Source organism: Staurois parvus, unplaced genomic scaffold (assembly GCF_062004578.1).
Source record: "Staurois parvus isolate SC_StPar_1 unplaced genomic scaffold, SC_StPar_1.0 ptg000608l, whole genome shotgun sequence".
In the NCBI taxonomy this organism is placed as follows: Eukaryota; Metazoa; Chordata; class Amphibia; order Anura; family Ranidae; genus Staurois; species Staurois parvus.
In genome coordinates, this window is record NW_028318404.1 from 1596315 (window position 1) to 1619685 (window position 23371).

General features: G+C 42.0%; 1 protein-coding gene across 2 annotated transcripts in view; it reads right to left on the reverse strand.

The window, feature by feature from the left end:
- COL27A1 (collagen type XXVII alpha 1 chain) overlaps positions 1-23371 on the reverse strand; it is a 592361-nt gene that overhangs the window by 498214 nt on the left and 70776 nt on the right. For both annotated transcript variants that reach the window (XM_089692938.1, XM_089692937.1), the window contains exons 2-3: positions 17352-17422; positions 9354-10693 (exon numbers count right to left, since the gene is read on the reverse strand). In XM_089692938.1, the coding sequence (XP_089549064.1) occupies positions 9354-10693; positions 17352-17422 (1411 nt within the window). The remainder of the gene's footprint in view (positions 1-9353; positions 10694-17351; positions 17423-23371) is intronic.

Below are 23371 nucleotides of genomic sequence, written 5' to 3' on the forward strand. Positions count from 1 at the left end.
GCAGGTGGCTGTACTTCTAATCCCCAGCAGATTGTCTCCCATTTCGCAGACTTCCTTTTGCCCCTTTACGCTAAACCAGATCCCTTCCCTGTGGCTCAGGCAGAGGCATTCTTCCAAGACCTCCAACTTCCTGGATTATCCGAGGCAGCGCCGATAGCCCTCAGCACCGGTGTCACCATGTCGGAAGTGATCCAAGCTATAAAATCTCTATTGTCCACCACGGCAACCATGTTAGCGCCGTTCTTGGCTGACTATTTTAATGAGTTACAACAGGGCTCTTTGCCCTCTCAGGATGCGTTTAAAGCTCATATCTCTATGATTTCTAAAACAACCGATGATGTGCAGGAACCGCAAGCCTTCCGGCCCATTTCTCTTCTTAATGAAGACCTGAAAATATTGGGCAAGATTCTTAGTTTTTGTATCAATAAATATTTGCGTAGTCAGGTCCACAGGGACCAAGTAGGTTTCGTCCCTGGGAGGCAGGCGGGTGATAACGTTCGTAAGGTGGTCCATCTTATACAGTTTCTACAAAGGCGGAACATTCCGGGATTCTTACTGTCCTTAGACACATATAAAGCCTTTGATTCTCTATCTTGGGAATATCTGTGGTTTGTGCTGTCTCGTTGGGGTTTTGAGGATTCTATTCTTTCTTGAATTCAAGCCTTGTATTCTTCCCCTTCAGCTTCCGTTAAGTACGCTGGGTATTTCTCAGATCCCTTTCCTATTTGGCGAGGTACGAGACAGGGCTGCCCCCTGTCCCCGGCGCTCTTTGTCCTGGAGCTTGAGCCGTTGGCTGTGGCACTCCGGACTGATTGTAATGTATCGGGGGTTCCATACGCGGGACAGGAGTTCAAGTTGAACCTTTTTGCAGACGATACCCTCTTGACTCTCACTAATCCCCTGACAACACTTTCAAATTTGCAAGAGGTTCTTGAGCGCTTCTCTTTGATTTTGAGTCTCCATATTAATTAGGATAAGACTGTTGCGCTTAATATTACTTTGGCCGCAGATTTGGTTTTGCGCCTACAGTCCCACTTCCCTTCCAAATAGGCTTCTTCTTCTCTTGAATACAGGCATTCACTTGACCCCCACCTATGACTCACTGTTTGCTGTAAATTATTATCCATTGCTTCGCTCTGTGTCTTCTCTTATCTATTCTTGGCAATTTCCACACCTGTCTTTGATAGGACGGGTTAATTCAGTGAAAATGATCATCTTGCCGAAATTGTTATACTATTTTCGCACCCTCCCAGTGCGGGTTCCTCCTCATTTTCTTTGGTTGATTCAGGCAAAGATTATGCGTTTTATCTGGGCTGATAAACACCCCAGAGTCTCCAGAACTACGCTTTTTGTTCATAGACTCCAGGGTGGTCTTGGGGTACCTGATGTAACTAAGTATTATCAGGTGAGCCAGATTGCCCCGCTGTCTATGTTGCATGCTTCCTCAGACGTTCTTCTCTGGGTCCTGCTGGAACTACCCAATTGTGCCCCTATTGCGATATCGACGCTTCTATGGCTTCCCCCTGCCCTGCGCCCTACGGCACTGAGTCCGATTTTGCTCTATGGCTTACAAGTGTGGGACTCGGTACGTTATTCCAGTGGCCTGATGTCACTTTTCTTGCCTTTGCTCCCAATTACTAACAACCCTCTCGTCCCACTGGGTTTAGATCAACCATGGCGTTTTCTTGGTGGGTGGCCAATGGTTTTTCTCATGTGCGACACTTTTTAACTTCTCGGTCCTTCCCTACTTGGAATTTTCTTCGGGAGTCACGGAATGTCCCTCCAGCGGAATTTTTTCGTTACCTTCAATTGCGGCATTAGCTGATCTCATTGCAGGGCACTTCTGCTTTCCTGTACCAGAAATCTGCCTTTGAACTGCTTTGCCAATAGCGTCCGGGCGCCCCGGGCCTTATTTCCCTTCTTTATGCAGTTTTGAACAGGCGCACGACGCATACTTTTCTTTCATATGTTGTGGGAGCGCGACCTGGGGGCAGTCGTGGATCTGGAGGACTGGAATGGGGTGTGGTCGCTTATACCTAAATGTTAATTTAATACGACCACGCTGGAGGTGGCATACAAAGTATTGTTTCATTGGTATTGGATTCCGGCTCGTTTGGCCCAGACGAACCCTGCCTGCAGTGATAGATGCTTTCGGGGTTGTGGCCATCGTGGTGATGTATTGCATATCTGGTGGTTATGCCCGAGACTGCTTCGTTTTTGGTCTTGTGTGTTTGGCCTCCTTTTCACCTTGTTCCATCTCTCTATACGATGGGATGCTCGGTATGCTTTGCTTCATTGTCCCATACCGGGCCTCTTGGCTCATCAGCAGAAGTTGGCTTCCTATTTGTTTTTGTCGGCCACTAGAACAATTGCTCAGGCCTGGAAGAGCCCGTTTGTCCCTCTTCAGGGAGTGCGGGGCCATATGACCATTATGATGCTCAATGAACAGATGTTGAGTATCTGCAACGACTCCCAACGTAAATTATTGAAAATATGGGAGCTGTGGTTACAATATGCCTTTCCCACGCTAGTCTGGGGATGTGATGTTGTTCAGCATTGGCATTCTTGGATCCCTGCTCTTGGTTTTATCTTTTTTCTTTTGTACTCCTTCCTTTTCTTTTTTTTTGTTTGTTTTTGGTGTGGCAGTGGATAGCTGCCTTTAGTTTGAGTTACTATCAGTGTTATACTAATGTTTTGTTATTTATTTGCCATTGATAGCCCCTGCCTGGGTGTACGTTTTGCTCTGTTGGTGTTAGAGCACTGATTTTTCTCATTTTCAAATTTTTTATGTGCAATTGATAGCCCCAGCCTGGGTGTGATTTGTTGCTCCTGTGTTTAACTGTAACAAATTAATAAAAACCATTGAAATACAAAACACCATCTGACAGGGGTGCCTGGATTACAGAATTCCCATATATGCATTAAAACTGCGTGTTTAGTGGTTTGCCTGAACTTTACAACATCTGTCAATTATTAAGGGTTTGATTTCTTTTGTGATTTATCAGGTATTCCTGGATACTGCCATACTGATTTGCCACTACAAACATTTATTTTAGCATAAATTCCTAATCTGCATATGCTACAATTTGTCTTCTACACTGAGCACTACTCAATGTTATTATTCCTACTATTAGTTAAGCAAATTTTTTTTTTTCTATAATAAGCTCCGGGATCTAACAACACAGACCTGGACTTACAGGATTACCATATAATGTCAATATCATTTTTTAAGTTACTATAGTGGCAGCCACTAAAGCATCTTAACAGATGACAATCAACTCATCACTGGTCAACTGCCACAACTGTCCAACTAAGCTGGCCACAGTTGGATCGAATCTTGGTTGGTTCGGCAGGCACTGGCCGAGCTTTGATCCATCTATGGGCAGGTTGGTTGTGCAGAAGTCCACCCATCATTCGACTTTAGTACAACCAGCCTATTGGATTTGTGGTATGTGATTACTGCCAGCAGCTATAGCCACTAGAAGCAATCCTTGTGTTCTGTGAACAGGGAAGACTCCCCACTGGCAGAACACAATAGCTCCGCAGGAGGGATTCCACCATCCACAATGACTATGTTGATGGAGGAATAGACCAATTTTCTTTCCTTACACCCATGGTGGAAAAGAAGAAAATCATATCATCTATGTCCTGCTTTAGAAGCTGACCTTCATTTCTTTCACTGCCTTATCAGTATCGATTGCTTTCAAATACATCGCCTACGATCCTTCTACAACATGCGAATGTCCTATACAGTGTTAGAAATGGTAAAGGCACATGGTAAAATACAAATACAGACTAACAGCTAAATAAATGGCTGAACACATATACAGGAACCACTTTACCAGTGTCAAACTAATGTGTCCTTATTACAGGTAGGTAAAAAAAAAAAAGATACCAAAAACACACAAAGTGAGACAGAGATGTAGCCATTACAATGACAAAAACTGAATAAACAGCATCCCTGGCATACATAGTTGGTGAGCTCATCCATGGGTAAAAAAATAATTTTAGTCCTTTTCTACCGATTATTGGCCCTGGTATGAGTCAATGAGAATATCTGCCCATTATTACTATATAACCCTGATGGAAGACTTAATTGTTGGATGGCTGCAATAGTGCATTTATGACTTTTTATGATAATTTCAAGTGTTTACTAAACAAAATGGATATCAGAATCTCAGAATCCACATGAACCACCTATATTTGTTGGGCTTGGTTATACTACAGTCATGCGATTTTCAGTGCAACTATGTAGCATGACGTTGATGCAACTTGGCTGAATATTTGCTTATTCTATGGGGCCAGGGTACACTGTACATTGCACCAAAATAGCATAGGAACCTTTTGATTGGCATTGATTTGAACAGGCACCATTGAACGTAATGTGATTTCCCTTGTCATGAAATTCTGTGCAACTCAAGTAACATCAGAACTCACACTAGTGTAAACCAGTACTTAGAGCTGGACATCATTTTAAAGACAGACAAGTTACAGCTGAGACCCAAATAGAGTTCAAAAGTGGAAATCCTGGGTGGCCTGATCTGTGGGCTGAGTCTGTTTCACAAGCCTCTCGTTTACCATGCCACCCACCAAATCAAAATTTGGTTTCTCCACATATGGCAGGTTCAGATAAATCCCAGCAGACAGGTAGCTGAAAAACCTAAATTAACATCAGCCAATTTTCTATTATGGAAACCCATATTCCATCTAATGCCTGTGGACTTGGACTCACTGTCAAGAAATTTTGAATCAATATGTTCTGTCCTGGTGTAAAGCCATTGTTAAGTAATTCATATATGCATTACACAGTTGTTATTAACCTTTTTGTGACCAGAGCCCAGTAAATTCATCCAAAGCCTTCCAAACCCAAAACAATAAAGAATAAAAAGTTTATACTCGCACAATAAAAGTTATAAGAATGCACAACAGGAAATTGAAATGCTGCAAGCTCTGGATCTGAGGTTGTGGAGTGGAATAGAGGAATGTGCAAAAGACTTGGTGGCCCTGTAGGGAATGAGGTTTCTAGAGGAGGCTGGGAAGCGCTGTGGGAGTTTGGGGGCCACTATGGAGGGCTGGAGGCTCTGAAACAGGCTGAATGGCACTGTGGAGGCTTAGAGCTCTCAGGGTGCCTGAGGGTACTGTGGAGGCTGAGGACTCTCTGGGGGCACTGGGGGCCTCTATGGGTGGTTTAGTGGTTAAGTTAGGAGCAGGGAGGCAGTGTGGTAGGTAAGGGATCTACAGCTAGATGGAGGTCTGAAAGAGAAGAAGCGGTGGCCTAGCAGTGAGCAGCAGCAGCCCAGTGGTTAAGATCCCCTGTAATAACCCAGCAGCCCAGTGTTAATGAGGAGGTGGAAACTCAGCTCCTTGCACAGATCTAAAGGGCTGCAAGGGCTGGGACAGTGATAATAATGGGGGACTTTAACGACCCGGAAATTGACTGGAGTAATGGTACTGCAGGAACAGTTAAAGGGCAAAATTTTTTAAACCTACTACAGGACAATTTTATGGTACAGTTCATGGAGGCCCCAACTAGGAATTATGCTCTGCTGGACCTGGTAATCTTAAACCATGCAGAGCTTATTACGAATGTCCATATAAAAGAACATCTGGGTAGCAGTGACCATAACATGATTTCATTTATTGTTAGCTGTAAACAGCAAGCACATAAAAAATAAAAATGCTCAATTTCAAGAAAGCTAATTTTCAAAGGCTGAGAGCTGCTCTCCAAGACTTAGACTGGGAGGGAATATTGGCATTGATGAACACAACACAAAAATGGAAGTTCTTCAAAAAGACTGTATGTAGACACACTGCAAAATAAATTCCCATGGGCAACAAGTTTAAAAGGCTAAAAATCAAACCTATGTGGCTTACAGCCAAAGTTAAAAAGGCTATAGATAATAAGAAAAGAGCTTTTATTCAATATAAAAATGAAGGAACGCTATCATCGTTTAAACATTACAAAGAATATAACACAATATGCAAAAAGTAAATAAAGCCTGCAAAAATTAAAAACAAACGACAGATTGCAAAAGATAGCAGGACCAACCCAAAAAAATTCTTCAAATATATTAATAGTAAAAAGGTTCGGTCCAAGCATGTTGGCCCTTTACAAAATAATCTAGAGTGGGTGAGTGGGGACAAAGAGAAGGCAAATTTATTTAATACCTTCTTCACCTCTGTGTATACAAAGGAGCATGGGGGAGCTCTTGTCCATAATGGGCATGGTATTGACACAGCTCCAGATGATCCACATTGGCTCAAAATTGATATCATTCAAAAATATTTAGACAGAATAAAGGTGAATAAAACACCTGGACCAGATGGCAAACACCCATGGGTCCTTAAAGAACTGAGCTCTGTCATTTCAAAGCCATTGTTTCTAATTTTTAAGGACTCTTTAATGACTGACATAGTACCACTGGATTGGCGTAAGGTCAATGTGGTGCCAATATTTAAAAAGGGGTCAAAATCTTTACCATATAATTACAGATCTGTTAGTTTAACTTCTATAGTTGGGAAGATACTGGAGAGTTTAATAAAAGACCACATAGATGAGTTCTTGCTGGAAAAAAATCTTTTAAGCAACAGACAGCATGGAATTATGAAAGACAGAAGTTGTCAAACAAACCTGATTTCTTTTTATGAGGGGGTGAGCAAAACCTTGGACAGAGGGGTGGCGGTGGATGTTGTATACTTGGACAGAGGGGTGGCGGTGGATGTGATATACTTGGATTTTGCAAAAGCTTTTGACACAGTTCCCCACACATGGCTAATTTGTAAGGTAAAGTCTACGGGCTTGGAAAATCCATATGTAAATAGATAGAAAACTGGCTAAAAAATCATATTCAGAGTAGTAGTTACTGATTCATACTCTGAATGGTCTAGGGTCATCAATGTTCAGTGTTGGGACCCTTACTTTTTAATATATTTATAAATGATATAGGGTGTGAGATTAAAAATCCCATTTCAGTCTTTGCAGATGACACCAAGCTGTGCAGTGGAATAACGTCCTTACAGCATGTCTTCAATTTACAAGCCGACCTCAATGCTCTGTTTAATTGGGGAACTATGTGACAAATGAGATTTAATGTTGATAAATGTAAGGTTATGCACTTGGGGGTTATATGCATGCATCATACATCTTGGGGGGGGGGGTACAACTGGGGGAATCAATGGTGGAGAAGGATCTGGAGGTTCTGGTAGATCACAAGCTTAATAATGGCATGCAATGCCAAGCTGCGGTTTCTAAAGCGAGCAAAATCCTCTCTTGTATTAAAAGAGGTATAGACTCCAGAGAGAGAGATATCATATTACCCCGGTACTAATCATTAGTAAGACCTCATCTGGAATATGCAGTTCAGTTTTGGGCACCAATTCACAAAAAGACCATTGGGGAACTGGAGAAAGTACAGAGAAGGGCAACCAAACTGATACGAGGCATGGAGGAGCTCAGCTATGAGGAAAGATTAAAGGAACTAAATTTATTCTCTGTTAAGAAGAGGAGATTAAGGGGGGATATGATCAACGTATAAATACATCAGTGGTTCATATAGTGAACTCGGTGCAGAGCTATCCACCCTGAGGTCAACACAGAGGACACGGGGGCACTCTTTACGTCTGGAGGAAAATAAATTTAATCTCCAAACATGGAAAGGTTTCTTCACAGTAAGAGCTGTGAAAATGTGGAATAGACTCCCTCAAGAGTTGGTTCTGGCCAGCTCAGTGGATTGCTTCAAAAAAGGCCTGGATTCTTTCTTGGATACACAAAATATAACTGGATACTAACATTTATAGGTAAAGTTGAGCCAGGAAACAATCCATTGCCTCTCAGGGGATCAGGAAGGAATTTTTTCCCCAGAATGTGCAAACTGGATCATGCTTTGCTGGGTTTTTTTTCTGTCTTCCTCTGGATCAACTGTGGGTATAGGATTATAACTTTTTTTTTTTCTATGGTTGAACTGGATGGACTTTTGTCTTTTTTCAGCCAGACTAACTATGTAACTATTACACAGAGCATCGGAAATAGAATGGTGCTAGAGATTCCATTCTGGAAGCTGCTACTGGAACTAATTATTAAGCCTGTACCCTAAATACAATGATATAACTACACTGCTCCACCAGTTTGGACTAGTTATAGGAACAACAAAATAAACCACAGAAGATATATATCACGCAGAATGACACCTGGAATCATATTGTGGGCCATGGAATCTGCTTCAATCATCTGCTGGTTGTTTTATATTATTTTGCCATTGACTAATAACAATTGTTTCTTCATGGAGATACCATGAAGGTGGTTCTGTTACAGATCTCATTGCTAGAGAAACAATGAATATTACTGACAAAAACAGGAAGTTGCCATTTTAATGTCATGATAACATTGACATTCCAGTAATTTTGCTTTCAGTCATCCTGTGGCACATTCAACATGTAATATTCACTCCAAAGACATGCTTGTAGGTGAATTGGTTCCTTTCTAAATTGACCCTAGTATGTGTATGTATGAATGTGAGTTAGGGACCTTAGATTGTATGCCCCTTGAGGGTTAGGGACTGATGTGAATGTACAATATATGTGTAAAGCGCTGCGTAAAATTGACGGCGCTATATAAGTACCTGAAATAAATAATAAAATAAATAATATTCACCTAAGTCAGTGGATAAACTCAGATAGGTAGAGGAAAGCTAGAGGAAAGTTGGACCCAGATGTGCGGAACCTAGTAGTTTTGAAAATGTTAGCGAAGAGGAGTGAATGAATAACACAACAGCCAAATTTCCTCTACTAAAAACTGTTGCGTACTGTGAAATTTTACTGGATGTCATACAATGAAATAGTGAAACAATTTATATTATTAGAGCTGAACCGCAGGTAAATATAAAAACACACATGAATGCAGCTTTGTAAATATATTTTTTAAAGTGAGCTATGTAAGTACCTGAATTTGACTTGGTATCAGCCTCTTGTACTCCCTGTACAGCAAAGCTCAATCTGGGAAAGAAAGAAGCGGCACAAGGAGCCAATCAGATGTGCTACAGTGCAAGAAGCATGCTTATAGAAGGAGAGAGCAGAGTGACAGGAAGATTACTTCATCAGCCAGCATTTACTATCAAGTCACAGGCCTGAAGAGGGATAGGATCTGTAAATGTTACTGAACTGCAGCAGATTGAAACCAGTTAAAATAAAAATCCTTCAGCATGTAAAATCTTGCTCTTATATGTATTTTAGCTGTGTTTTGAGTTATTTGCCTGGTGTTCAGCTTTAATTAAAACATGTAGCTGTTTAAATATTATCCATAATGGTGTAACTACAGCAGAATTAATTTTAAGTTACTAAACAGTAATTTCACTTACGGAGGCACCTTGATCTCCCTTAGGTCCAGGAGGTCCCATCAAAAAGGGAAAAGCAGTTGGGTCAAGCCATAAGTAATCGTGCGTAAATGGCAGGCTGGTAATGGTTGATGTGGATGAATAAATGACCCCGGAGGCTGGTTTTCTGTAGAGAACAGAAGATGTGGTTGGCTGGATATTGAGGTTCATGACAGTTTGAAACTTCTGGGATGGAGCACTAGTCCTTTTCTCAGCTGTTTGTTTTGGAGTGGTGGTGTTTGTACTCCTTGGGCTTCCTGTGCTCTTTTTAACCTGCTTGATAGAAGAACTTTCTAGAGGCTTAATGGTTGTTTTTTGGTAGATGGCTTTCTTGGTCACTTTCTCTGGCTGTAGCTTTTTTGTGTTGTTCTGGCTGGGAAGGGCACTGTGTTTGGCAATGCGTGACTGAGGCTGTCCCAGTGAAATGGCAGAGGCTGGAGATATCCTGAGTGCAACGGTGGAAGTCCTGGTTGAGACACTTGATAAAAGCTGAGTATCGGTTCTGTGAGGGGCTGGAGATGTCGCGGAAAGCAAGGCTGGGGTTTTGGTAGTTAACTTCACAGAAGGAGTCCTGACCTTGCTGCTGGTTGTCAAGTTTGCTTTGAGTGACTGAGGGGATGCTGTGGTAAAATTGCCTAGAGATTTTAAAATGATCTCTGTGCTTAGAGACAAACTGGCTTCCTGGGGTATCAGGGGTAACAGTGGAATCAGAGGTGGCAGATTCGGCCGGTATGTATCCACTTGCCTGCACTGCTTCTTAAGATATTTACAGTAATTATGAGCTGCCTTGGCGGGAGGATAAATATCAAATTGGCAAACAGCACCTTCAAATTGTATCGTCTGCTGGTTAAGCTTTCCCAGCATGAAAACCCCATTAGAATCCAACGTGTCATCTTTCTTTATAGGCAAACTGGCATTTACTCTTTGCTTCCCACAAGAAGTATACAGAGTCACCTTTTGGCCTTGAATATCAATGGCCATATTGTGCCACTGGCCATCGTGGACATTGTAATCAAAATATACAGACTGCTTGTGACCCACATAAACTATAATTTTGCCCGGGATGAACTGCAACCCAAGCTCAAGTTTTTTCTTTTTGCTTCGGACCGCGAATAAGAATGCATTGTTAATACGGTGAGAGCACAAGCTCAGCACCAAAGTGAGATCCGTTCCTAAGCTAGGTGGGATGACTGCATGAACAGGGGCTTCTACACGCGCTCTCTGCGTCAAAATGACTCCCGATTTAAATGGTATGACCCCTTCGGGAACTGGTCGGCTGGATGGCTTGCTTCCCATGAGGCCCAGCTTCTGAAGAATGTCCACATCTGAAACCCAAAACCAAAAATAGGTTAAAGACCACGTTCAGTGTAAGCAGAAACAAAACAAGTCAAGTTAAAAGAACAGAGAGGATTCTCGGAGGTCAGACATACAGTCACACATTCCTATGGTGCATCTTGCTGAATGACTGACGAACAGCTGCAATTGCTTTTGCCCCTTAACAAGAACCAGTTCTAGGGTATTCTTATCCCCCGGCAAGATTTCAGCCTTCTGTTACCCTATAAACTGAAGTTTAGATGCCAGTCACGTCAGAGGAATTTGACTTTTTTTTTTTAAAAGAATGAGGACAAGACGGAAAGTGAACATTATGATACTATACTGCTGAAATGACCTGTCATAAAAGTGATATGCAACTCTTCAGTCTTCACACCATTTATGTGTCTCTTTCAAGTGATCTAGTGCAGTTAACATAAAAAAGGAAACCATAACAGAATATAATAAAGTATAATAGACAACACTTAGAAGCCTAAAATGGGCAACAAAAAAGCTGATACTTGATTGGCTGCTGAAGATTACATTTTGCAGTACATTTCTGAAAATCATCTCTGGATTTATAGAAAGAGCAAGATTCTGTATTAAAGCCAGATTATCAAATAATAAATTAGCACTAATTAACAACTGTATGCACTTTTTTGGAAGCTAGTCCAAGACCTGACAATGCAACAGTGCCTGTCGTTGTATGGGGCAATGATAGACACTATTACACTATTGAGAAGATTTTTTTTTTTTCCTGGCTCAGGAACAGCCTTTCTTCATAATTTACCTGACTGGTAATGCCAAGGAGATCCTACAAGCAGTATTGGCCTAATTATGCTCCTAAAAAAATTATTAAATTATTTGCATAGTTTTACATGTCTTTGTGGCAATACTTTTCTAAGGGGGAGGGTATTGAATGTTGTTTCATGCACTCAACTCATGTGTGATAAACAGGAGGTGCCCTCCATTTATTTGGAAAATACATTGCTGGAAACTTACCACACCAAAAAACACATAGATCAGAGTTTCTAAAGACCCTAGGGTTCCTCCAGAGGTTGCTAAGGGTTCCTTGAACAATTTCTGCCTCTCAGATACGTTTCCACTGACACAATTGATCTTTTTAGCTATCTGTAAGGGGGTAATTCTTCCAAATGACTACAAGTGTAATGAGCATTCTTCCCACTGACCATCACACTAACGTGTCATTATTTATAGTTATAATAATTTTAAGCAGGGGTTCCCTGAGACCAGAAAGTAATGTCAAGGGTTCCTCTGTGTTGCAAAAGTTGAGAAAGACTTGCATAGATGTCACTGAAAATATCAGCACAGAACTCTCCCTAATGAGCACTAGAATACCTTAAAGCCCTTAAATGTTCCTTCTTACACAGAAAAAGATGAATGATTTTCTGAAACTGCACAGGGGTAAATTTATGCAGAAGACGATACTCGGCGGAGTTCCTCTTAAAATATGACCACATATGTTGGCAATTATCTAATTACAAGCAATGCCTCAGTACCAGGAGGCAGAGCTCAGTGTGATGTTTCAGAGATGAAAGTGAGGATTATTGTGGATGCACTGTGCGATTTTCCAACAATCATCCCCTGGTTTTCACCAGACTTACTAAGCTACTTACACATTACAACTAATAAAACAGGACACTTTATGTCTGCATTAAGAACAAACCACCTTGGGTTTTGCAGCCTCAATGATGTTCAGAGGATGTGGGTTTTTAAAGAGGAAGACCAATCACTTCCAATAACTACTTGCGTTTTCCGGACCATACCCTAGCATAGACATATGGGGTATTACTAGTAGTCATCCCCGGAGGGCTAAGCTGACCCCAGTATCTGCTTCACATACTCGCCTACAGTATAGCTGTGTTATTCTGCCAAAGGGGAGTAGACTTACAAGACAATAATGCTGTGGCCCCTACAAGGCCTGGGTGTGCTTCTGAACAGAAATAAAAACCAGTGCTCCAACATCACATGACAGACGTTAGAATGATCTTTATTTTATATCCTGATTTAGATCAAACAGCATGTGAAAACATACGGACTGACTTACAAAAACTGGAGAGTGCAAAATGTGGTGCAGCTCTGCATAGAAACCAACCAACTTCTGAGTTTTTTTGTTAAAAGCTTAAAAAGTAGAAATATATTTTTTCCCATTTTGCATTTTATGACTTTGGCCTGTGTCTGTGGCTGGTCTGGTTTTGACCAATGTCCCCCCAAGTTCATGTGATCCTTATCAGTTCCTAATTGGGGTGGAGAAGAATTGCTCATCTCCCTATAAATTTAGACCAGCTTATGGGGGGAGGTCAAAGATGGGGGGCATTGTCCTGCGCGAGTGCATTTTCTGCTGGAGTGCAAAACTGCAGTTGAACACAGCAGTTTAACTAAAGCAGGATAAGTCAAGCAGCAGGAAGATACAACAAAGAACACTACTGCATGCTGGAAACAGCCTGGGAAACATCTCCTACAAGTCTTATTCCTACTCCATCTACCTTTTAATACGCCCCTCTACTCCTCCTTTTCATATTACTATCCTCTGTTCTCAAAATCTAATTTCTTTACCCCTCTGCTCCACCCCAAAGTTTATACATATCACCCTCACTTCTTTGATCTCCCTAACACTGCTCTCATCTCCTCCTGCTAATACTTTACTCACCTGCTGACCCAAACACCAGGACAGGCAGTAATGTGCACTCATATACATCCCGCTCCCATCTTACGTTTCTCACCCTTCTTCTCCTAACCTCTGGGGATATCTCCCCAAACCCTGGTCCTCCAGTATCTCACCCCACACAGGCACCCTCCTCCTTCCAGGAATAGCTGCAATTCACTCAATTTAATCTCTATCACCATGCTCCTAAAAACCAACCTCCCTTTTTCATGTGCACTCTGGAATGCCTGCTTTGCCTGTAATAAGCTCATCTCTGTCCATGACCTTTTTGTCTCCCACTCCCTTAACCTACTAGCAATTACAGAAACCTGGCTCCAAGCAGCAGATTCTGCTTCTCCCGCAGCACTTTCCTATGGAGGCCTTCTCTGGACCCACTCACCCAGAGCCAGTGGTCAGAAAGGAGGTGGAGCTGGTTTGCTTCTATCCCCACTGAGCATCTTTCAAGTCCTCCCTAACCCTACCTCTCTATCCTTTTCTTCTTTTGAGACTCACTGCATTCGGCTATTTTCTCCCATTTCTCTGAGGATTGCACTGATCTACTGGCCTCCTGGACAGGTGTCACGCTTTCTTGATGACTTCACTGCTTGGCTACCCTACTTTCTCTGCTCTGAAATACCCACTATCATTCTTGGAGATTTTAACATCCCCATTAATGAGAACAACCCAGCTACATCCACACTCTTCAACCTAACCTCATCTTTTGCCTTAACACAATGGACACAGTCCTCCACTCACTCTGATGGCAATACATTAGACCTTGTTTTCTCCCATCTTTGCACTCCCTACAACCTCACAAATACCCCCTTTCCTTTCTCTGATCCCAATCTCATCACCTTCACAGTGTCCTCATCTTCAAACACGTATCCCTCCAAGCAGCAAACAATTACCCGCAGAAACTTTCACAACTTGAACCCTTCTCTTTTCCACTCTGCAACTGACCGCCTCTATGAATCTCTCCCCTGTCCTGCCCTGACCTGGCCACTGCTGTCTACAACAGTTCACTTTCAGCCACACTAGACTCACTTGCTCCTCTAACTACATGAAGCATCAGGCCCTGACCATTACAACCATGGCAGACTGACGACACCAGAAATCTTAAGCAACGTAATCATACACTGGAGCGATTGTGGCGTAAAACCAAATTTCAACAAGCATTCACCCTAAATAAATCTGCTTTCCGAACATACAATTCCTCCCTCCATGCTGCCAAACAAGCCTACTTTGTCACTTAATAATACCTTGTCATCCAGTCCTCATCGTCTCTTCTCTACTTTTAACTCTCTACTTTCTCCACCTCCATTTGACCTTGCTACTACTGAAGAGGTCACTAAAGTCTTCTCAGAAGCCCGTCTCACCACCTGCCCCCTGGGTCCTGTCCCCCCCTCAACTACTACAGTCACCCTCTGCTTCTGTCCTATGCTCCCTCACTAACATCTTCAATCTCTCCTTCTCTAATGGTGCCTTCCCCACCCCTCTAAAGCATGCACACATCACTCCCATACTTAAAAAGCCCTCGCTGGACCCCACCACCTGAACTTAAGACCAATCCCCCTGCTCCTGTTTACCTCTAAACTCTTAGAACACTTAGTCTAAAATCGCCTGAGCTCCTACCTCACTGACAACAATCTTCTTGACCCTTTACAGTCTGGCTTTCGCTCGCTACACTCCACTGAAGCTGCCCTACAAAAACTCACTAATGATTTACGAACTGCTAAAACCAATGGCCACTACTCCATACTCTTACTACTTGACCTCTCTGCGGCTTTTGATACTGTTAACCATCCCCACCTCCTCAAAAAACTCCACTCTATTGGCCTCCGAGACTCTGCTCTCTTCTGGTTCTCTTCCTACCAATTTCCTCCCTCAGCGTTACCTATAACTATCTCCTCCTCTCCATTTCCTCTTTCTATTGGGGTCCCTCGAGGTTCTGTCCTTGGACCCCTTCTCTTTTCCATCTACACCTCCTCCCTTGGTTACTTGATAAACTCCCATGGCTTTAAGTACCAGCTCTATACTGATGATGCTCAAATCTATCTTTCTACTCCTCGCCCCTTCAGTCTCCTCTCGCATTACTAACTTAAGTGACATATCAGCAGAGATGTCACTCCACTTCCTCAAATTAAATCTTTCCAAAACAGAGCTCATACTATTCCCTCCAGCCCGTGCCCCCTCCCGTGACTTCTCCATCAAGATCAATAGTACAACCATCAGTCCCTCCCCTCATGCCAGAGTAGTAGGTGTAATCCTAGACTCCCATCTGTCCTTTCAGCCCCAAATTCAATCACTATCCAAATCTTGTAGACGTCACCTCCACAACATCTCCAAGATATGCCTGTTCTTAAACTTTGAAACCACTAAGCAACTTATTCACTCCCTTGTTATCTCTCATCTTGACTATTGTAACTCCCTCCTCAATGGCCTACCTAATCACAGGCTATCCCATCTTCAGTCTATCATGAATGCTGCAGCCAGACTCATCCACCTTACTAACCATTCCATATCTGCCATTCCTCTCTGCCAATCCCCCCACTGGCTTCCCATTGCACAACGAATAAAATTCAAAACATTAATAACAACATATAAAGCCATTTATAACTGTTCCAAATTACATAACCAATCGTGTCTCCAAATATCACCCAAACCATCCTGTCCGCTCCTCCCACGAACTCCTGCTCTCTAGCTCCCTTGTCTCCTCCTCCCATGCTCATCTCCAGGACTTCTCCAGAGCCTCCCCCATCCTCTGGAACTCTCTACCCCAATCTATCCAACTATCGCCTACTCTGCACAATTTTTGTGCGATCTCTGAAAAGCGCTCTCTTCAGGGAAGCCTATCCTGCCTTCAGCTAATAACGGAATCTTCTATTCCTCCTATCAGTTCATCTCCCACAGTTATTACCTTTTGTATCACCAGCCCCTCCCTCTTAGACTGTAAGCTCCAAGGAGCAGGGCCCTCCAAACCCTGTTGTATTGAACTGTATCGCTGCTGTATTGTCTCCCTTGTATTGTAAAGTGCTGAGCAAACTGTTGACCCTATACAAGTCCTGTATAATAATAATAATAGAGTAAGGTGGCCTTTTTCAACCAGGGTGCAGAAGCCTTCATCTAATTCTGGGTAACATAATAAAGGCACAGCAGTATAGCCTCTTACATGGGTGAGCAGCGTGGCCCAGAGGTTCTGTCTTCACCATGTTCACCACTTCATCAATGCATGGTGCACAGTCTATTCCTGATGAATTTGCCCACCATTGTTCATCATGGTTTTCAGCCCAAATTTCTCGGTGTTAATGAACTTAGTGCTCCTAGGCACAATGAGTGACATGCTACTCTCTAGTAGATGGAGGTTCAATACTCACTGACACGGATCTCAGCATTGAGCAAATCTAATTTTGGTGCATTCAGCACTGACCTAAGAGACAATTTCTTCTACAAAGAAAATGGCTGAGCTTTCAGGGTGGGCATGTAGTCTGTGAGCATTAAGCGCAAAAGTCTTTATCCAATTCTGCGTATTATAATAAAAACCCAGAGATATAGCCTCTTACATTGGTGAGCAGTGTGACCCAGAGGTGCTGTCTCTACCAAATACTTGGTGTACAGGCTATTCCTTATAAAATGATCCTCTCTCTATCATGATAATTGCTTGTCTTGTCTTATTCCCATGTCAGCATTCCCAACAATCACACAAACCATCAGATGGGCCTTTTTGTAGTTACATGAAAAGCATATTTATATCCTCTCCTTTAATTTGGCTTCTTTGATGATTCCAGTTTGCGGCAATTAGTGGCTGCCATTTTTTTTCTATGCTAGAATTCCTGCATTCAGGAACATGGGAATAAAAGCTTAGCCAATTCAGCAGAAAAAAAAAAAACACAACATATAACAGACAAACAGTTGTTTGTGTGTCGGTATAAGGGGTGGTCTGTATACCGTATTACCCCCCTTCTTCCAAATCTGTACATTGCTTACAGTTCAACAAACAAACCATTTACCTTCAGCTGCTCCCTGAGAAATATCCAGGCAACAGGAAATATAAAGAATTATCCAAACAAAGAGCGATCTCCTAAAAGGGAAAAGAAGAAAGAAGGCCTTTAGGATGATGAACAATAATTACAAATAATTGGAAAGCAATACATTGGCACATGCCGCACATATGTCATCCACAGCTTACAAACGAAGGTCCACAGTACATTCTACGAGTCAGATGGAAAATTATGGGTTGTTTCAGAAGGAATAAAAGTGGAATCACTTTAAAAGTTCTGTAAATCTCAAACTGAATTTTAGAAGTCAAAAAAAGATTAGTGCTCAGGCAATTTACCGCCAAGTAGGAAGGTGCATAACAAAAGAGCAATGAACGACATACAAAATATAATTGTTTCCCAGCACTCATTCATCTAAGACCTAAAATGAAACTTGTTTTTATTAGTTGAATAAAAACAGAGGCCTTTTTGTATGCAATTAGGTGGCCAAATGCCCATGTCAGGGCAAAGCATTGTCTAACTATAATCTACAAGAATCCCACATACTGTATATTCCCATATCAAGGCAGGATATAATATTCCTGTAATCTACAGGAACACTGACATATGAACCAGTGTCAAGGTAAAATATGGTCTTACTGTAATGTATAGGAACACACATATACAATATGTGCCAAATTACGGACCAAAGCATCTCCTTTTATTAAAATATTAGAGATGGGGTTTAGTAAAGTTTATTTTGCTGAGTACTGGGAATTTTCGTAACTTGATATTTCAGCAATGGTCAAGCTGAGTCACCGACTGACTACAAGTAGTTCTCGAGAACTCCCCTACCGAGTCTGGCTCTGACCTCCAGACACCATGGTGTATTGTTTTCCCAACTGGAAAAAGGATGAGTTTCACTTTTCCCGATATACCCTCCATAATGTTAAGCAAATGAAAAATGCCCAACAACACAAGATAATGACTATTGCAGACAGACAGCCTAAGGAAATGTGCATGAAGAGATCTCAGCACTGGAGTCCCAGGACATATAAAAAGCTAGTCAGGCACTCAACTGACTCTGTACTGCAACTCCACCATTAAAGCTGAACTCCAGGACTTCAGTGACTGTACAATGTGCTGGATTACTATGAATCAGGTACAATGAGGCGCTAGCCACCTCGTGGATTTATCTCTTTAAATTTACTATTTCAGATCGTACTGAGTGCCAGCAACATAAGTACGCTATGACCTTCTGGTCTCAGCTACTGCATCATCACATGCAGCCGCTGGGCCTGCCACTCCCCTTGCCCAATCACTGAGTGCTTTGGATGATTTGAACTTTTTCACAAAATACAAAGGCTTCTGTGAATGAACAGTGGAGGGAAGGGGTGGAGACAGGCCTGCTGTATGAGAGAACAGCGTCTCTCCTGTCAGAGCCCTGGCAGTGTAGCTATCAGCTGTACTCTCAATGCTCTGTAAAACTGTCAGATGTAAAAAAGAAAAAGTCCACCAAGTGTCATGCACATTGGACTTAACTCATAGTATGCCAGCAGTAGATTATAGTGGCTGAATTCCTGGACTCGTGATCCTAGGGAGAAATCTCACATCTGAAGAAAAGCTTGTCCATAAAGAATGGACTTAATACTAAACTCTGGGATAAATAAAAAAGTCTTGTGCCTTCTAACTTCAATCTTCGCGTGTTTTTTGTATTTCTTCCAGATATGTGCAGTAAACATTCCCTCTATGCAGGAGCTTCCTATAATCCAAACCAGTCAATTGCTCGCTGCAGGGCGACTTGTCTTGTGCCCGCCCCTTCCTGTAGTAGGTGGAGCCTGTAAGGTCATTCCCACAGCTCTGCTCTCTGCAGCACAGTACTGGTGTCACTGCTACTTTTACAATATAATGCCTCGGTTTACAAAGTGGATATACATCCTTTGTGGCCATGCCATCGAGGAATAAATTTAAATAAATTTTCTGTGCCTGGAGTTCAGCTTTAAAGTGGGACAATAACACAATTGCCATAGCTGAAAGTTACATGACAGTGATACACGAGTGACAAAATCTCAAAGACAGTAGCTCTGGCAGTAGCACAAAACAATAGTGTGCTACATATTAAAGGAAACATGTTCTGGTTGTCAATGCTAACTCACTCGCTGAAAATAGTCACTTCCCGGTTGTCGAACCAATTCAGTGACTTCAATACTTTAAGACTCTAACCTGGAAGTATGCGGTTTAGGAGCTCTGAATCCACTCTATTCTGATCTGCACTAGAGCTTAAGGTTAGTGGTTCAGTATACAAAGCCAGGGACCTAACATTTTCAGATGGAGATCAGCAATGGCAGCCCCGTATTTCTCTTGTTACAGGTGTCCTTTGAAGTATATCTAAACCCCAACTTTTTAGCTTCCAGCAGAGGAGATAATAAAACCCTTGTAAATTTTTCTCATCTTTTTTATTTTACATGTCTTTTTAGGGAAGTTTACCTTCTACCAGAACAACAAGAAGTGAAAGTTCCTTTAAATTGCCTCTTAAGAGTTGCACCAGAACAGGTGTCCCCACTGAATGATTTACACACATCTCCTGTTGCAGTAACAACTATAAAAATTTTGATTTCTTACCATTTTCTGTGCTAGTAATAATTATCACTGGGACAAACAGAATAAATATCAATTGTAAAATAGCAATAAAAACAATGACAGAGGATCTAACACTTACATTCTCAATGACCAAAAAAGTTTTGGCTTTAGAGTCACTTCAACATTGAAAAGAGATGACTCTTGGGTATAGGACAGATGTGGAAAATGGCATTTACCCAGAAGAAGCTATATTAGCTGAACTTTCCGTATTGGTACTTAGTACTCCATAAATAACGGTAAATAAGAATTGTAAGTCCGGCACAAATAAAGGGTGACCAATGAGCATGTATCTCAGTGTAGTCAGATGCTCCTGGGGATAATAGGGGGCGGAGGGTTGTGAAGCGTGGCATTCGACATAAAACAAAAGGGGTGCATGAAATATTATGAGGATCCAGCCTCTGCCATACATTGCAAGTTCTGACAAATTCTAAAAGAAGCTCACAGCTGTGTGCAGTTATGTATTTACAAATGGCAGCCACAGATCAGCCCCTGCTGCAGCTTCTCACCTTGTGATCTGTTGCAAACTTACAATGTCTGAATAGTGGGGGAGTAAGGAGACTATGAAAATACTCTCTCTTAATTAACTTTTTTTTTTTTATTAAATTGGTTTCTGTTTATTGTGACAGGTTGAGAATTTGAGAACATACTTAAAGAGGCACTGGGAACTTTCAAACTTGCACTTGCAGTCAGATGAAGAAAAACTCCAAAAAAGCTGAGGGGCTCTAGTGAGGTGGAGGCCACACAGCAAGGCTTCCCTCAATGGGCACTGAACAGTAGCTCAAACCATAGAAGTACAGAAAGGAGGCCCGACCTTAGAAGTACAGAAAGGATACCCGATCAAAAACAGATGAAAAAGTCCAAGAAAATTTGAATTGCTACAAATGGATAAATCATATAAAACATCCAAGATGTTACAGGGGCAACACCACTCTCCCTTCTTCAGGGCTAGAGAATAAATGTAAAACATATTCATAAAGATAAAATATTATGTCCAAATATACAAGCATAGGAGTATAGGCCACACATTCTAAAACATCACATAATAAAATTGTCACATGAACTTTAACCATCTCATAGAATTAGAAATGACCAAAAAAAGACCAAAAAGGTTTGATATAGTAAAATGGTTATCAATTCAAGTAATCAAGTGCATGAAGTTTAGCCGCTTTGATATTCATTATGCAGATAAGCACTAGGTAAGTCTGGGCTCTATAGCATAGCTCTAGTTTGCTTTGGCCAATGAATCTTACATTGATTTTGGCATGTGAAGTCTGGATGTACAGGGTTTGTGAGGTCCTGGCACCAAAAGTCACGTCAGTCCCATCGAGTTCATGAACAGCGGCACCGAGTCACTGTCAGCCATCAGAAAGGTCATGGAGACTGAACAATCCATTCTAATGACCCAGCTGCTTAGAACTACATCACCCCGCTTACAAAGGGCACCCTGGAAAAATGATGACAAAATACACCCACCCTCCCCGCATCTCCAGAATACTGCCCATTGTTGCTATGTCAAAACAGAACGCCGTCTTTTAATCCATTCATTTCAGGAGGGAAAAAAGGGGTGGAGGGCTCTGTTTAGGATGCTTGTAAAGATTCTCGATGGAAATTCTGATGGCTACAGAAGATGGTATTTCTTTGTTAGTGGACTCATTCTACCCTGAAGAAGATCCTTCACATTGCACACAGCAATATACAGTACATGTATACAGTCACTTGAAGAGAACCTGTTACAGGGTAGCTATGCAAAGAGCCAAATTCACAGTTAAGGTTGCTATTTTAACTATCATAGAATGTATCTCTCTATCCATCCAGTCCTTAAAGTGATACTAAACCTAAACATGTTTTTTTACCTTAATGCATTGCTTGCATTAAGGTAAAAAACATTTTCTATTTGTCTGTGCTCCCCCTTCCCTGTGTGAAGGGGAAGAGAGGGGAGAAGTGATCAGTGCTGTGCACGGCTGTATCTCTTCTTCCCTCGCTTCCTCTTCACACAGGGACTCGAACAGCAGCAGGAGCCATTGGCTTTTGTTGCTGTCAATCAAGTGTAGGAAGTGGGGGGGGCGAGGACAAGTCCCACTGTGTATGTCTATGGAGTGCAGCTCTCTAGACACACAGGTTGGGAGCGTGCACGCAGCGTGTGTCCCCACAGCAAACAGCTTGCTATGGGAGACACACAAAGAAGAGGAGCAGAGATAGCCGCCGGAGGACCCGAGAAGAGGAGAATCGATACCACTGCACAAAGCAGGTGTGTATAACATGTTTGTTATTTTCATTGAAAAACAATTTGAGGCAAGGTAACACTTTAATTTTAGCAGCTTTGGAGTCTGGTTACCTGACTTAACTCTACTGCTGTAAAGTATTAAAGTGGTTGTAAACCCTCACATATACCCAGTGAAGTGACTGCCTCAGGTGATACAAATGATGATGATGAAACAAATCCTCCTACAAAAGTTGTGCCTGTTTAACTAGAGCCGTTTGTCCCCTCATTCATTCAAAGTGCAAAATCTACACAGGATCTCTCAACGTTGAAATGCAGGGGGAAAAAAACTGAAGTTACGTGAATGAGGAGAGCTCTGAGAGCTGATTGGAGGGAAGAGACACACCCCCTTCACACAGCACACAGGAAAGGCCAGTTCACACCACAAAAATGCACTCTGGATGCATTTTTGCTTACAGTTCACACCACACTCCCTTCCGATGCATTTTTGATGCGTTTTGCGTGTTTCAGTACAGTTCTGTGCAGAAAAAATGCAGCACGTTCTATTTTTTTTCGGCTCCGGAAACTGACCGCACTGGTGCAGCTTAGGGCTATTGGAATACATGGAAAACACTGTGCATGCATTTTTGATGCAGAAAAAAAATGCACTAGACTGCATGTGGTGTGAAGCAGTCGTGACTCAAGGCAGCAGACAGAAATGACAGTGCTCCGAACTGAGACAAGTGCACACTATAGAGGGATATGCTTCGTTCATATTTCATGTCAGCAGGGCCCTCCTATCCCTCTTGTATTGAACTGTATTGTTGCTGTATGGTCTCCCTTTATATTGTAAAGCGCTGAGCAAACTGTTGGCGCTATATAAATCCTGTATAATAATAATAATAATAATGTCTGAGGTTTACAACCACTTTAAGTCACCTCCCTTCAACAGTCCACCTCCCTTCAACAGTTCACCTCTCCACCACTCCTCTACTATCAGCATATATGTTGTCAGCACATTTGCAAGCTTATCTATTCCTGCCCCTCCCTCCCAGTAAAAGCTCTGCTGTACCGGAGAGTATAAGAAACTTCAGGTACTTATGTTAGCTGCATTTAAAAAATAAATGTAATAATTTATTACATAATACATAACTACATTATTTGGAGTTTTTATATCTTCCAGGAGTTCAGCTTTCATTTTGGAAGAGTGATG